The sequence below is a fragment of the Ixodes scapularis genome, unplaced genomic scaffold (genome assembly GCF_016920785.2).
Source record: "Ixodes scapularis isolate PalLabHiFi unplaced genomic scaffold, ASM1692078v2 PGA_scaffold2__306_contigs__length_199485367, whole genome shotgun sequence".
NCBI classification, from domain to species: Eukaryota; Metazoa; Arthropoda; class Arachnida; order Ixodida; family Ixodidae; genus Ixodes; species Ixodes scapularis.
Genome location: NW_024609857.1, coordinates 120,667,601 through 120,681,549, shown reverse-complemented (window position 1 = coordinate 120,681,549; position 13,949 = coordinate 120,667,601). Strand labels below are relative to the sequence as shown.

The window sequence follows — 13,949 nt, the reverse complement described above, 5'->3', positions numbered from 1 at the left end:
GTTTGGTCGATCTCAAAACACGCTCCCCTGCCCGGCTGCTTTGCCTATTGGCACCCTTGTGGAAGCAAAAAAGGTAGGGGTGTGCGAATATTCGGAACTTCGAATACTTTGCGATCTTAGTGCTTACTATTCGATTCAATTTTCTCCGACTTTCGTTGTTCAAAGTATTCGAGTTTTTCAAATTTTTCGAAAACTACAAATAACGCGGAACTCGCTGATTAGTGTTAACTCGCGGTTGAGTTCCCTGTTATGTTTTTGGACTGCGCAGTATAGTTTCAAGCTTGGCAAACCCAAAAAGCCAACCTAAGAGCCTTTTTTTTTCTATGAAGCACTGGAAAGTTATTTGCACGCAGTAGCGCAATCTGCCGTTTGCTTGCCATGATGTCTGGAGTGCGGAGTTGGCAAAGTGGTCGTGGCACAAACGCAGCGATAGATTTGATGAAGGACTACAATTTGCAACGGCACGTGCACCGTCATGCACAACGGTGCAACGGCGGAACAAATTACACTCACTTCTGTCGTTCCTCCAGTCACTACAGCAACTACAGTAGCCAATCACAGTAGCTCACCTCGGCTATCGGCGATATCTGGCTCGTGTTATTTTCGCTTTATTTTCCGGTTAATCAATTTTCCAGTATTCCTTTTAGAGACGAAGCTCCTTAGGGTCTAGCCTTGTCCGTCCGGCGTCCGTGTTCACATCGATCTTGCTGGTGTTCGTGCTTGTGCTCGTGAGCTTACAAGCTCGTGTAGGGCAAAAAAAAAAAAAAAAGAAAAGATTAAAAAAAAAAATGTTTGCGCAGTTGACAGGATTTGAACCTGTGCGGGGAGACCCCAATGAATTTCTAGTCTATCACCATAACCCCTCGGCCACGACTGCAGGACGAGTAGGGGGCTGAGATGTGGTAGTAACTCAAGAGCTGGGGATGTCATGGATGAAATGTTGCATGTAGCCGGTCAACATCTATAAAGGAGAGGGCACTGCGGTCAAATGCGTATATAATCGTGTAAAACTTTGCATGCACTGCCTCAACGTTTATAGACGAGAGGGCACTGCGGTCAAATGCGTATATAACCACGTTCCATACCACACATTCTCTTTCTGACAAGGATGAAAACGAACGAGAAGCTCGGCATGCTGCGGCTCAGCGTCTACACAGACAAGCACCACCAGAGCTTCGCCCCAATCAACATCATTCACCACGTGGAGATGCGGTCAATTTTTTTGTTATTTATTTCTACCCGTCTTCACTGCCAAAAGTGAGACCTGCTCCCTCAATGGAAAAAAAGAAAGTATTATTATTTTATTGCTTCTTTGTGGCACCATCTATTGACAGAACTATTGCACACGGAAAGATATGGCGGAAAGTCAGTGTGGCTGCGTGGCGCGATCGCACGAGCTCCAACTCTGCTGTGACCTGTTGACCCTCCTTTACTTGAATACTTCTGTTTACGTTCGTTCACGTGGTTCCGTTCACCCGCGTAAAAAGAGATTGCACAAAGTTGGTGCAGCTGCGTGACGTGATCTTTGACTTTGTATTGTTGCTTGCCGACCCGCCACCGCTTGCATACTTTTGTTTACGCTCACGTGGTTGTGCTCGGCTGTGACGCGATCTCCGACTGTGTTGTAGTTTGCTGACCCGCCTTCACTTGCATACTTTCCTTGAATGGTGCTTTACTGACTGATCTCTTATTTCATCTTTTATTAGGCACATGTGTGACATTTTTCTTATTGCAATAAAAGTAAACTTTTGAAAAATGTTTCTTGAAAAAAAAAATTCTAGTTATTTTTTATTGAGCATTCTTGTTCAATTAACATCCAATAGAAAATATTTTATTTAAAAAATGTTCTTATTCGAAAATATTCGAATCGATTCGATTCGTGACCTTTATTATTTTATTTTATTCGCTTCTGAAGATTTTGATATTCACACACCTCTAAAAAAAGGCGAAAAGATGGGAGAAAGTCACGTTTCCCAAACTGCGAAACTGCTATAACACGTTGGGTCAGTGCCTCCTATATAAGTTACACTATGCCTGTCGGCTTCTCTCCAAGACATGTCCAGGCCCGATGCTTCACCTCACAACACGCACATACAGCTAGGTAGCGCCGCCTGGCGGACATTCGTTTTGTCTATTTTTTTAGCATGTTGTATTTACCTTATTATTGAAGATATATCATATATATGTTTTTTTAACAACATGCCGAACACTGTTCTCGATGTGACCACTCTGATTCAAACGAGTTTCACTGAGACAAAATACGAAACTAAGAAACAAGCACGGCCAGGCCTCGCTTTCGCAGCGCGAATGCGGAGAACGCTTGGCCGCTTGACCGTCTACTTTGGCGGCAGTTTAGGGCTTTGGCAGTCGCCTTGAATCGCGCGCATAGAAATAGTTGGCGCCAGGACGTGTGCAAGTGAAAAGGTAGGTAAATAAGAAGTAATATTCCGTTGAAAACAGCGAGCTGATCCCGAGCTGTCAGTCAAAAACATTTAGATTTCTTGCTGTCGGTGCTGCTGGGGCGACATCATTGAATCTCCTACGGAAGAGATGGTTGGCTTCACTACATGGCAGGTTTGTATGCCTAAATGGCTCCACCGCACGGCAGCCACACATACTATTTGCCCTCTCCCTTCCGCTTGCCAGTGCTCGGAGCTGACAGGCATAGTGTAACTTATATAGGAGGCACTGGTTGGATGCATGAAAGCCATGGAGATTGGAAGCTTCTGGAGGCAACATGACACCACCAGAGATGAAGCCATAAGTGTAGAGGGACACGCCCCCCAACGATGATCAAAACCACAGCTGTTTTGGCCATCATTGGAGGCGTGTCCCTCCACACTTCTGGCTTCACCTCTGGTGACGTCGTGTTGCCTCCAGAAGGTTCCTACCTCCATGATAAAAGCACTTTGCCACTTGCTAGTAAACTTTCACTTCATTTTTTCACCTCTGCAATCACCATTTACATGTCTCTCCATATCCACCCCACACCCACTCTACGATATGCACCGCTGTGGGCTTCCTCGGCACAAACTGCCAGCCTTTCTGGGGTGTTGCGGCTGTCCCAAGCCTAATTAAATACCACTAACACCAGAGTCGTGAGCAGTTTAAAAATTTCGAGCGCATTTATGCTCCCTCGTAACGTGTTTCACGGTGATGGCAGCTCGCAGCTCGCGTAAATCACCGTCGTTGCGGCGCTGTCGTCGCCTCTTTGCGGCGTCCCGAGCACGACTCCAAGAATTCTCGTGCCATTTCCCTAGTTCGCTCGCGTACCTCGTGTGCGTACTTTGCCTACGACGAACGTCCTCGGCGCGCCGCAACTGATATTTGCCTTCTTCAGATCCGCACCCACTTTCCGAAGTCTGGCCACACGGTAGTACGTTTGTCTGCCTGAATGGCGAAGCTTGATGACAGCCCCCGCGAAGCGGCAGACACTTCCGTGTTCGCGCCGCCGCGTGCTAACGTTTCTGTCGACGACGCTCACACAAGGTAGGCTGCGCTGCTTTGATCCACTAGGGGTGATGTCTGGAGGGGGAAAGGTGCAGGCCTTGTATTCTTGGCAGAATTGGTACAGCCAACACCTTCCCACTGACAAGGTGAGAGTGGCAGGGCAACTCTTTTGAACGGTTGGCCTCCAGCACACACTTGAGGCTCTTGAGATGCCGAAGCATTATTAAAGATAGAAAGAAATAGAATGAATATTGCCTTTAATTCTCGGAAATTTGTCCCGTTGATTGCTTAGTTGGCAAGGCGGTTTATTGTAACCGATTGCTGGCATCCACGGGTTGCCGGTCCAAACTTGGCTCGGCGGACGAAAATGTTTGTTTTAGAATAAGCTCCGCAGCGGCATCTGGGAGCATTCGTGTGATTCACGACGTCACCGGGTATTTCGGCAAAGGACGCCGGCGGATTTTTTCCGGGAGTTTCTCACTGTCGACTGTCGCCGTAAAAAGGCGGGATTGTTACGCTCACGCTTTTTGTATCGCGATTCATTCTTTGGCGTCCTCGTCAGCAAAATTGCAATGCCATTGGCCCCACATTTATGACGGCGGTGTCCTACCTGGTGTGGCTCCCTGGCCAGCAGGGCGCAGAGGGCGTTGAGGCCCTCCGAGAGGAACTCCACAGGGCGCCTCAGGGACCAGCCGGGGTTCTGGACGAGCAGGCGCACATACACCCCGGCCACCACCAGCTCCCCGGGATCGCGCTGTACCAGGTTTAGGTCGTCGGGGAGCTGCAGAAAATGGGTCACATGGTAAACGGTGAGGCAGTGGCGAGATGTGTGGTTGGCCAAGTATGCGTGTGATCAGATTAAATAAAATGGTGCAAAGAAAAGCTGCAAAGACAAGAAGTAAAATTGCGAGGCAAGTTACCCTGCAATTGTGTTGCTACGTGAAACGTTTGCCAGTTTGATAATTTAGACCCATGTTACGGATAAAAAAAAACAGGGCGGGGATGGCCAAAGAAACACACTTTTCGTCTAAGGCTCGTCAAATTATGAGGCACTGGAGAAAACCAGCCTTCTGCGTTAAATTCTTATTTCAAACTTTCTGTTTGTGTTCCACCCATCGAAAAGCAGGCAGGAAGGGCCTCAGCACGCCTCTCATATCGCTGCACCACAGTGTTCTTCTGCAGCATAAGGGCCGTCTGCTTTCATCACCATGGCAATGAATGCCAAATGATTTTTTCGGACGGTGCTTGTATCACTGGGGAGCATATTAACCCAACCCACGCCCCCCATTCACTGCAACTGTTCATTAGAAAACTATTAAATTTTGGCTAGCAGACGGCGTTCAGAAAATGGTGTCAGCTGTCGTTGGCTTCACGCGGCGGTACCATGCAAGCTTCCATTCGTTCGGTATTCGTTGCCATGGTGACGGCAATGAAAGTAGATGGCCTTTACGCTGCGGAAGAACACTGCGCCGCAGCAATACGAGGTGCGAGCTGAGGCCTTTTCTGCATGCTTTTCAATAGGCAGAACGTAAACAAAAGGAGTTCAAACTAAGAATTCAATGTATAGAAGGTTGTTTTTATCTAGCACCTCATATATCAACAAGCCTTACACAAAAAACATGTTTTTAGACCGGAGCTTCGAGATAGTTTTTTTTTTACAAAAACATGGGTCTAAAGTATTAATGTGCCAAATGTTCCTGGTTTACCACTAGTAACCTCCAGGCATTTTTTCTAAAGCTGTGTCTCCAGGTCCCTCCACTCCTCTCCCATTGCCTCCACCCACTCCTCTTCATCCCATTAGCTTTCCCCTCAAGTCTGCCTGTCCCCACAGAATATGAAGAACAACGGGCTGCAGCCGGTCACGTGTCAATTTTCCCGCTGAATGTAGCGGGTAAACTGAATTTATGTGTAGGCCACGTGACGTCTATTTTTCTGCTAAATTTATCGGGAAACTGAATTGGTTTTGACGTCATGCGATGTCAATTTTCTCACTAAATCTAGCGGAAAAACTGTACTCATGTGACGTCACAGGGCACGGCTTCACGAAATCCCAATCAACTAGCCAAAGAATGTTTCACATCAACACAGCGCTGTGTTTGTGTGGGTCTCTTGCTCGTCCTTATGTCCTCTTGTGTGACGTCCTATTTATACCAAACAGTCGAAGTTCTATATTCTTGCCACCTAATTCTTAAAGCAATAAAAGGCAAGGGGAATTTCCTCAGCAAATGGGAATTTAGACCACTTGCAAATCCATAACATGCAGCACAATCTCAATGCCAGTTACATTTAGTGTGTGACCAATCGAGAGGCCATCAACCAGATTTAAGACCAATGCGCCCACGATTTGTAGGACAGTGGTTGAAGAGAGTATGAAGCCATCTTTTTATTTTTGCTAACTATATTTAGCGACAGGTTAAAGGGGTCATGAAAAGAAAATGTATCTGCCAGATTTTAATTTTTTTATATTCATTAAACCACAAAGACGTTGATTCCTTGGTATTATGGCAAAATATTACATATGGATTTTATAAACTGTGTTTACAAATCGCGTTTTTTGGATTGTTTGAAAACAACCATGCGACACCCCTCGGCAGTACGAGCAAGAAAACATTGCAATAACTATATGTAAAGCTTGACCAGATATTCAGTTTTATTTAATCTTCAACTATTAAATTGGGGGTGATAAAAACTTTCAGCCTGTCCAATCTGGTGAACAAGGAAGACCAGCGAAGCTGTACTATGGTGGGAATGAAGTAATGGCCGGCCGCAAGTCGCCAAGCCAGAGTGGGAAGGCTCGAAAGGTTGCCGCCGTCGATAATAGATAGCGGATGGCGGTAGCTGCCCAGAGTTTTGTGTCGAGATGTGTTTGCACACGAACACGATACTGAAAACACTGGCCCTTAACAGCTCCACTGTAAAACATTGAGTTATTTATTGACATTCTAGTATTAGCTGCATGCCACTACATCACATGATTGTAGTAAAGTTTTGATTTCAAACACATCGAAGTTGTCTCTCGCTTGGTAACCATCGAAACCACGCTGACCGTCCCGCAGCGGCTCGTATTCCTTGTGGAACGCGGTTGTGGAGCCCGAGTGTGGATTATAATTCAAATAAAACATAAAGCTAAGCAACAAAAAAGTTTGAGCCCCAAAAGGATTCAAACTCGGAACTTTGCAAAATCAGTAGTAAGGAAGAACACGCACATGTGACCTCTCGACTATCAACATATTCGTTTTGGCCCGCCTATTTTTGCGGGCGTAGCCATAGGACGGAGTATTTTCGTATTCCCCACAACCAGCAGTCACGAGTTTTTCATTAATTTCCCTTTACACTAATCACCACAATCTTCCTCGGCATTAACTTGACATGCTGCTCCTCAAGTATGTAAAGGTGATTCATTTCGCTTACGTTTCCAGCCTTCTCGTCCTTTTTCTGCAATTAGGTTGGCACTTTTCAGGTTGAAGTGAGAATGTATTTGTGGCTCGTCATTTGACGATCATATCAGGAAAATAAAAGTTGCACCAGTCCAAGTTACAAACGATTCCCTCACAAACTTTTCTTTGTAGCACATGCGGTTGCACAAACAACGTACGATGTCGGCGTACGGCTCGAAACCTCAAAGCTGGTTAGAGTAGCCAGAGCTCAATGGGGTCGGCCATCTGAGAATTATCCAAGCATAATATTGGACATCGGATATCATTCGTTGATTCACGTGCGCAACGTCATTATGCCGCCGCTGTTGGAGTGATATCCGATGTTCTGGCTTTGCTCCTCAAGTCCAGTCTACGTCACTATCTTGTGCAGGCAATAAAAATTCCCCATTGGTTACCTATCATGACGCACAGTCACCGACAGTTTTTTCGGACTCCGATAATTCATACTTGTTTGATAATTCCGACCTAAAGTGCCTTACCCCATAGAAATAGTACATATTCACAACTAATGTTTCGTACAGCTTGAAGTCCGAAAGTTTGATTATTCGGACAAAATTGTCGCGAGCGACCAGCGGGAAACATTACCAAAAAGCGGCCATTTTGAATTCTATGTTGGCTGCAAATGGATTGGCTTGGTTTGGCAGCGCTACTCAAGTACTCCCGAGTCCTACCGCTAGGTGACGCTATGCTATCCCTGTTTTTCCTAGGGAGGCTCTAGTGAGGGTGGGTGCAACTCAACACCTGGAGAGCGTTTGCAATTTAATGGCGGCGCCTGAGGGAGAGGATTCGGGAAAGGATATGCGCCAATGTTGCCTGCACGAGAGCAGACGCCCGCTCTGTTGCAACTCTGTTGCTCCATGCGCCTTTCCTCCTCTCGCCTCCCATTGCAAGCAACGAACGCCTTGGCGCAGCCTCTCTCGCTTCCTTCTCGCTCCGAGAATTGCAAACGTCGAGAGGAGAAAGCAGGGTTGCCAGACTAGCAGCAACGTCCAAGATAGCGGCATTTACCATTTTCGTGTTAAAAAAATACTTAACCTATCGCAACGAAACTGGTGGCTATGGAAAAGTTATCATTTATACCCTGCGTAAATTATTCAACCACCTTAATAGGCTTTTATGACCTGAGTTAGGAAATAAAACGACCCTTTGCCCCATAGGCTCCCAGCAAAATTTAGAAATTACAGTGTAGACCGCATATAATGTATGTTGCGGGAGTCGCGAAAATCCGCACTATAAGCGGTACCGCGCTATAACCAAAACTTCAATTTTTCAGGCCAAAATACATGCCATGAGACAATTTACCTTTGTAAAACAATTTATTTTATGTTAGATGAAAAATAAAGCTTAGTTTGACGAAAGTCTTTATTTCACCAGACTAGTCAACTTCTCTCTCAAGTGTGTCAAACATTTTGAAAGGAATGAGCGACTTTCGCCTGGCGCAGCCTTTTAACGGCGTCGCGGGTTGCGGACGGACGTTGCGAGCGTTCAGAATTGCTAACCGTAATCACTTTTCTCCGGTGATGAAAACGCGTGAAAATTCGCATCCTTTATACGGTACGCGCCAGTAATACCTTCAACTTGAGCACAGGCATGAAATGCTCCAAATAAGAAATCCGGGCGATGTTCGAAAACACAAATGCTTAGAAAGCACCACTGTAGTCGAAGTAAACAAACACGACGACACGGGCGTTTCTGCTGTCTTGAGAGTGCCGCCACAACATCGCCGCACGAGTAGGTGGATCTTCCCTTCTAGTACGTGCTGGGTTATCATAGCGACACACAACGAAAATTCATAGTCAAGGAAAGTGCTTTTACGCGGAACGATGAGCTTCCACCACGCCGTCTATGTCGACGATCACAACCGACGCCATATTTGCCGATAGAAGAAGCCGGCCCGGCCGGCCCGCGACCGGCATGCAACGCGCGCTAACACTTCACTTCGACCTGCGATTGGTCTGTCGTTACGATTGTTTCCAATGCAGCATTGAACGCATGCACGTGAACGACACGTGCGTGCGTGCGTCCCTCCGTCGCTATGGCAACTGAAGCCTCTCTTCGCTTCTCCCCACTTCTTCGAGCAACCTCCTTGCCCCGCGAGTGCCGTTTGCGGCTCGCGCCGTTATCTAGTGTCGCACAGGGAAGCGTGCTTGCTGCGTCGGCGGGCTGTGCCAGAAACCGCACTATAACCCGTATTTCCCATCGCGCGCCTGCATTTTAAGCGGTATGCAATTACATAGAGGTCTATGGGAGGCGAACCGGTGGTTTAAAAAAGCCGCGTTATACCCGGTCCTGCACTATAAGCGGTTACGTTGTAAGTGGTCTATACTGTAAATGGCATCCATATCCCATGAGTCCGATCTAGCAGTTGCACCCCCCCTCACTTGAGCCTCCCTAGTTTTTCCATTTAGCTGCACGTCATCATCATCATCATCATCATTTTGCTTTGCTTTCTTCCATCCCTTCGTGCCTCCGCCCCACTTTCGCGTCGCCAGTCGCCATTTTGTGCTCGTTGATTTGCGCCTCATCCCGTTCGGACACCGCTGGCTTGGACGTCATGGCCCCATCTCTTCTTCTGCCGCCGCGATGTGTCGTTAAGAAGCGCAGAAAGTATGCGACCATAACGCTATAAAAGAAAGCAGAGATTCTAGAGCTAACAGAAAGTTGCCGAGGCGTAGCTGTACCCTAAAACAAGGCACGCAGGCATAACCTGAAGCAAGGCATTATTTACGGCTTTTTTAAGCCCACCTGGAAGTAATAAAGGCAAGCTTTTCAATCTGCTGATTTTTCGGACTGCTCTATTATTCGGACGTTTTTTTGGTCCCTACGAAGTCCGAATAATCGGTCGGCGACTGCATTTATGGAACCAAGAGGGAAGTTTCCTGGAAAACCGAAATTATCTTTTTGCGTTAATAAATGAATCCGGACATTAAAAAAAATTAATGTGGTAGTATAACAAAGGACAAGGATTCCAAATAGACATATAGCTCAGAATTAAAAAAAAAAATGTTTCAGAACCCTTCAAAAACTCTTCCCACAAAGCCATCCACTCTGGGAAACTGGAATTACCAAACACAAGCTCTTGGCATTGACAGTGCAACGGCAGTATTTTGTTATCGGTTATTTCTTTGTATCGTTCCAGAGTGTGCGTGCAGTGGGCATCGCATACTACAAAAAACCCTATATATAAAGACGGGTTGTTAATGCTGCAGCATAGATCAGCAGTACCGTCTCCGCTTCCCACGGAGCGGACCCAGGTTCGATTCCCGCAAGCGGTGGGCAATCTTTTTCAAGGATTTGGCATGATCAACAACGGACACCCTACAATGTAAACTACAACAACGACAACAACTACAACATCAACAACTACATCAACAACGGGTGTCATTTCTAGTGGTGGGAAAAGCCCATAAGAGCTATTATTGTAAAAAAATTTATGCAGGTTTGCTCATTCGAACAAATGCTATGAAATACAGTAGCTTTACAGGAACATCGTTAGTGAAAACGATTAGGAAAGGAATAGGTACAGTGATAATATGGTTGTACTATGTCATACATACATCGAGGACGACGTCAAGGCCAGCGTCTAGCACAACGTCCTAAAGAATGGTATCAAGAACGACGTCGAGGTCCTCTAGGACGACCTCAAGGACAACAACAAGGACAACATCAAGGACGGCGCCTAAGACGCAGACGACATCAAGGATCGCATTTAGGACGACGTCCTAGAGGACGACTTCAAGGGAACATCTAGGACAACCTCAAGGACAACGTGAAGGATGGAGTCTAGGATGACCTCAAGGACGACATCTAGGATGACGTCGAGAAGAACATCAAGGACAGCGTCTAGGACGTTGTACTAGAGGACGACGTCAACAATGATGTCTAGGACGACCTCAAGGATGGCCTCTAGGACGACATCGTCATGTCAGCTTCAGCTACAGCTGCAGCTTACGCGACTGGTGCCTACGCGAACGGAGCTTACGCAACCAGCGCTTAAGCGACCGGTGATTTCAACCTTATGCTTCAGCCATGGGTGTTACATGACCTTGCGTGTGGTTGGGTCTAAAAAGCTACCGCTTTAAAAGACATCCCAACATAAACAGCACGAGACAAGCAAAAGCCAACGAAGCTGCCATACCGTCACCTCCTTGGTTTGTGAACTGAACTGTACAATGCACCGACGCACACAAAGGAAGATTTGTTCACCACTGTCACAACTATCCATTGCCCGCCTCTACGAGCGTCCCTCACCTTACAGAGGGCATCTGGGTCCTTCCTGTGCAGCTGCAGCTGCCTGCAAAAGTAAGGAGACCAATCAGCACGGGTGGCACTCTCCCCGCCGCCACCGGTCTACTCACTCCTGCGCGAGGCGCTGTACTCCACTGCACAGGCGCTCACGGCACTCCTCGTTCCACACCAGCTCCGGGTTTTCTTGGTTGCCTGTGACAAGAGGGATTCGGGGCTCAGTTTACCTCTACACATTGAAATAGATCTTGGTGCATGGACGCTCTTGTCTGCCCCAAAATTGTGAACAGTCAGGTGTCCGCCTCATGCTTGCCTCAAGCGTCGGCGCTCGACATAGACTGGTAACAATATTACCATCTTAAAACGGGATTCAAAAGAGGAACTCTTAACTTAAGGGTGGACGCTACCCAAAAAAATGAAATTCTGAAAAACAAGTTGATTTTGAAAAATTACATATTTACATTCGCCAACACCTAGAGTATTCCCAGAAAGTTTCGTATGTTCACACTGCACAGTTATTTTTTTATAAATTATTTTCGGTCCATCAATGCTAAAGAAAAAGGTTCAAACAGTTTGAACGTGTTTTTCTCTGTTCAATTTTTTGGCATAAATTTCACTTTAGGAAAATTATTGTTTAGTAATGGGACAAAAGGAGAGGCTCACTCATTGTTTTTTCTAACTGGAATTTCGTGAGCAATAATGCAACTGTGGCATTTTATTTTTTACTTTGTGGATGTCTTTTATAAAGGATGTTAAGATTTTGTCGACATCACAAAAGGCAAAAAATATATTTGATTTTTCAGCATATTGTTAGCTTAAACTATATTACTTTTTCGAAATTTCGTTTTTACAGTTGCGCCCTCCAGGCATTCTGCTGCATATCTGGTGAAGAAAAATGTTGGGTATTATATTAGCTTTTTTTTTTCTAGTTTTACTAAGCAATGTTGGTGTGTTCCTATTAAAAACAACATAATTTCCTTTACAATTTATGTACACAGACAGGGTTCTCCCCAGGAATTTTTTAGGGGTGGACATAACCACCATGCGAGCAGCACAGAGCTCGGTTCCTTAGGAACCTGAAGAACCTAATCCCCTAGTTCAGAACTGGCACAGAGCTCAGTTCCCTAAGAATCAAGAGCCTAGTCCCCTAGTTCAGAACTGACACAGAACTAAGTTCCCTAAATCTGTATCACCCAAGCCCCGAAATAAACTTGGGTGGCAAAGGAAGGCAAGCCCCGAATAGGGGAACCTAAGGTGTGCAGGGAGGGGCACCCACCCTGGAAGAGGTGCAGGGCCTCGGTGGGGCTCTGCCGCATGGCGTCCAGAAAGAGGGGCGGCAGGAAGCGTTCCAGGTTGCGCTGCAGGCGCGCCCCGTGCAGCTTGTCTGCCGCCATCTTGACCAGCAGCTCCGCCGTGCGCTCACGCAGCGACCCCTGCTGGCCGTTGCACCACTGGTCCAGTAGATACACCAGCGCCCCTGGGCACAAGGGGGACACACGCTGCTACACGCACGCACTTCCACGGCAAAGGGTGCGTCCAACGGCAAACAGTTGTTGCACTAAAACAACCACGGTAAAAACAACCTGCCCACCTAATTTTGTCTCACTTAAGTCTCATGTCGCGCGTGTGAAGACCCATTCACGCGAAAGAATTTGCACATGTTTTCTTATGTTACTTGTATGAGTTACCGGGACATCCATGCTTCATATGTTGCATGCAAAGTTACTCCTTAAACTGGTTGCCATGCTTTGAACGAAGCATGGATGTCTCTACAACTCTTGATATGAGCAGACATAAGCTCTGCAACCTAATGCAACATAAGCTCATGATAATAGAGTTCAACTGACTACAGTTAAAACTTGATCTAACGATGCCGACGGAAGCCACGGATTGGTTTGTTAAACCGGGAACTTCGTTAAATCGAAAATGGCATTTCTCGGGCATTGAATTCGGTAAACCTAGCTTTAATGTAGCGGCTTTTAGAGAGCTAGAGCGATATTGGACTTCCAAAATGTTCGCACGCTAAAAAATCTGATTTACGCGCGTATGAAATTCGTTTCCAAAGATGACCCGCACCGCTAGTGCGTGAAGGAAACCTTAGAACTCTCAAGAAAATGAGTTTAAGAGTTTCCTCACACCACAATCCGTGCCCCTCCATCGGCAAACCGTGAAGGCCAGCCTAGGCTCGTACTGAAGTCCACGTGCCCCACCAGAGATGCAAAAAGAGTGCACTTTTTAATCCAAGCATGAATGATTTTCGTGTTTTCTTCGAAAGCAAGCGCTTTTTTTCCTTCGAAGCTTCCTTTCAAGGTGAAGCAAAAATCAACGATGGAATAAGCGCACGGCGTCGTCTCTTTCTTAGCATCCAACAAGCACTCGTTGTACTCCATCGTGTGTTGGTTGCTCGAAGATCACGAGACACGGAAGCACCAAGTAAAAAGCTTGAACTGGAGGCGCGGCCACTGAAAGACCTGACTACCGCTCTTGTCTTGGCAACATCCTGCCATTCATATCCGCCACGCCCGTCGTTAGGTCAAACTGGAGGGCGAACCAGCACCGAATGTAACCGAACAGGTGGCAAACTTCATCGGTGCCACCTGTCGTGTGCGACATGAACAAAATGCCATAAAACAGCTAGCACCATTTATAGCATAACTGACAAAAAGCCCGAAGAGTCAGGTTTCTTTTTCCGTAAAAACAAAACTGAGGTCACGCAATCTTATTGCTGACATGCCAACAACAAATTTTGAGGCATTCTAAACGAAATACCTGTGAAATTATCCCAATTTGCACTTATTCTTTTTCCAGGATTGCCTC

At 46.4% G+C, this 13,949-nt stretch overlaps 1 protein-coding gene across 1 annotated transcript in view; it reads right to left on the bottom strand.

Annotated features, from left to right (window-relative positions):
• Positions 1-13,949, bottom strand: part of LOC8024614 (dnaJ homolog subfamily C member 13) — a 160,013-nt gene that overhangs the window by 14,669 nt on the left and 131,395 nt on the right. Inside the window, 4 exon segments of the mRNA XM_040215655.3 lie at positions 4,061-4,231; positions 11,139-11,181; positions 11,246-11,327; positions 12,409-12,609. Coding sequence (XP_040071589.2) covers positions 4,061-4,231; positions 11,139-11,181; positions 11,246-11,327; positions 12,409-12,609 — 497 coding nt within the window.